General features: G+C 37.4%; 1 protein-coding gene across 1 annotated transcript; it reads right to left on the bottom strand.

Moving 5' to 3' along the window:
• Positions 1-678: 678 nt before the first annotated feature.
• On the bottom strand, positions 679-1,440 carry LOC149567359 (uncharacterized). Its single transcript, XM_089816631.1, has one exon. It carries the CDS (start codon positions 1,438-1,440, stop codon positions 679-681), a length of 762 nt encoding a protein of 253 aa, XP_089672757.1.
• Positions 1,441-2,735: the final 1,295 nt, after the last annotated feature.

Here is a 2,735-nt window from a genome sequence, read left to right on the forward strand (position 1 = left end):
CTGGGCGGCGAGTTCCATTTGAACAAGCTTTTGAAAGGCATTTTGTTGAACGAGCAAAGCTTTCTGAATACACAAATTAGCGTAATTGAGCATTTTAATTTGTGTAGGTGCATCTGGTTGGCTAGAGGCGATAACATGCTGGGGCCAGCAGGGGATGCTATACTTGTCGTCGGTAGATTGCAGGATGAAGTCATGGAAAGTAGGGACTTCAGGTGATTGCAGTCGAGGCTGGTCGAAGGTTGTGTGTTGACCAGAGAGTATCATTCGGACATAACGGGGACGGATGAACGAGCAATTGGTACATTGCATTTCTCCATTATCCAACTCCATGAACTGAGGATGTTCACAAGGAGCAGCAAGAGGATTAGAGACGGTTGTTGGAGAATGCTTAGGAACAGTTGGGTTGACAGGTACTGTAGGTAGAATTCTTATTGGTGGCATAGAAGGTTGTCTGACTATGTTAGGCACAGAAGACGAACTTAAAGAGGATTGACTTCGAGAAAAAGGATGTCTAGAAGGAGTAGAGGCCGAGGATGAACTTTGGGAACCAAAGGATATCCGGGCTTGGTTGTAGTCTTCCTGTACATTGGTAATGGTAGTCATATTGCTAGGGCCTTCTAATTGGCGTAAAGCCTTCATATCAATAATCCACTCTTTAGGAACTTGTATGTCTGTCAACTACAGCATGCGAGGTGTAGTGATCTGTGCACCCTTCGTATCTGTTTGCCAAAGCAAAGAATATCTATTCTGGCTCTTATCAATCCTTGGATCTTTAACTATAGGAACAGTAGTGTTAAACAAAAGGCCATAGAGGGTGAACCATAAGGCATGTGTTCTTGAGCCCTTCTTCATATTCAAGTATTGTGTTCCAAACTGGAACATTAGCACTTTATCTAAGTGATCATCTAGCAGACTAACTGCAAAGTTAGGGATCACATCAAATGCGGTGGCTCCTGCAGCCATGGGTGCAGAGATGCCTCCCATGAGCATATCACAATATCTATTGTGTCTAACATCAAGCAAAGTCATCATGACTGTTGCTGGGATTCCTTTGCGATATAAAGGTTCTATACCGGCCACGATACTTCCTATGTGCAAATACTTGTATCCATTTTTGGTCTTGGCTTGTTTAACAAGGTTCTGTATATCTTTACTAGATATGAGATTAATAAAGCTATGCGGCTGATCATTCTTAACTACAACTTGCAATTCTATCAATTTGCAAATAGTTTTGGACTTATAAGCTAATAAACCCAAATCACTGTAAATCTCATTCCATTTCTTTACTGGTAATTTAAATCTATCTGTAGGCATAGAATATGCCTCAGAGGTTGATGCTTCTTCATCCACATTGATATCTTGAATGGAATCAAAAACTGAACTTAAACTTACTAGTTCTGTTGTCTGATCTGCATCTTGTTGATCTCGGGGATCGGCCATCTCGATCTCTTTTTTGTCAAGGTGATTCAAAGTGCGCTACCTTACACATGGCCCTTAAAGGTAGAGCATGCATGTGGAGGGGCCCGCTCAATTAAAGCATATAAATTTTGACACTCAATGAAAAATGCTCATGCCCATTGTAAGATCAAGAAATGAAAATGAAAGTTCTATGGTCTTACGCCCAGCGTAAGGTCGAAAGTTTAAAGTGTCAATCTTTATGTTTCTTTGAAATTGACCATCTCGTATGAGTGGAAAAGGCAATGTAAAGGAGTTTCGATCATATGCTAAGGCAAGAACACTCGTAAGAGAGTAAATCAAATTTTGAAGAGGTTCGTGGATACGTCTTGAGTGTAAGAATGTAAAGAAAGGAGATGGAATGAGTGTAAAGGCATAAGTTTGAATGAATGGAGTTTCCTATGCTACAAGGAGGAAATAAAATTAATTAATTGAAAATATTTCAAGACGGGTATGAGCCAATAGGGACTTGACATGTGGTGTCTTTAGATTCAAAGTAAATATCAAGTGAAAATTCTGAGAAGATAAACACATAGAATGAAAATTTGAAATATTTTAAAATTTTATATAGTTATGACTATGCAAAATTTTAAATTTTTCATTTTAATGCAAAAAACATAGTTCAGACATGAGAAATTCAAATGGCCATATCAGGGGTGATTTTTATCAGAAATAGGCAGTGCAGCATACCGTTGGAACTAGGAAAAGCTAAATTTTTAGAATATGGAGTCAGATTTTGCATAGGTCTGCACTGGTTCAGTCTATAAGTACTTTTATAAATTCTAGGGCATTCTCAGTGAAAGGAGCAGATTTGATCTCAGAGCATCAAAGTCAATCGGAGAGTAGTTTTGAATACTATTTAAAGTTGGTGTGTGAAGAAAATCAGTTGTAGAAGACTTTCTTGGCTTTTGAAGTTGTTTTTTAAAAACTAATTTTCATTTTTATCATGAGTAAAAATCAAGAATCAAATTAGATAGTTTTTCAATCATAGTTTTAGATATTTGATGCTTTTAGAGCCATAACTGAAAAGGATTTGATTTAGCATTTAAGAGAAACGATTTGAAAGTTGTTTTGAACCTATTGAGAAGGTTTTTCTAAGTTGACAAATGTCAGTTATAGATTCAGATCTGAGAATTAAATTCTCCTATATCTTTCTTTCTCTCATCTTTTCCAAGGGTTCCAATTTTTGGGAAGTTCTAGTCTTTGGAGAAAAACCAGTCACTATTGAGATACAAGGCTTTGGATCTAGTTTTGATATGTTCCCATATTGTGATACCACA

The sequence above is a fragment of the Cupressus sempervirens genome, chromosome 3 (assembly GCF_028749045.1).
Source record: "Cupressus sempervirens isolate cs-2001-9-10 chromosome 3, ASM2874904v1, whole genome shotgun sequence".
NCBI lineage: Eukaryota > Viridiplantae > Streptophyta > Pinopsida > Cupressales > Cupressaceae > Cupressus > Cupressus sempervirens.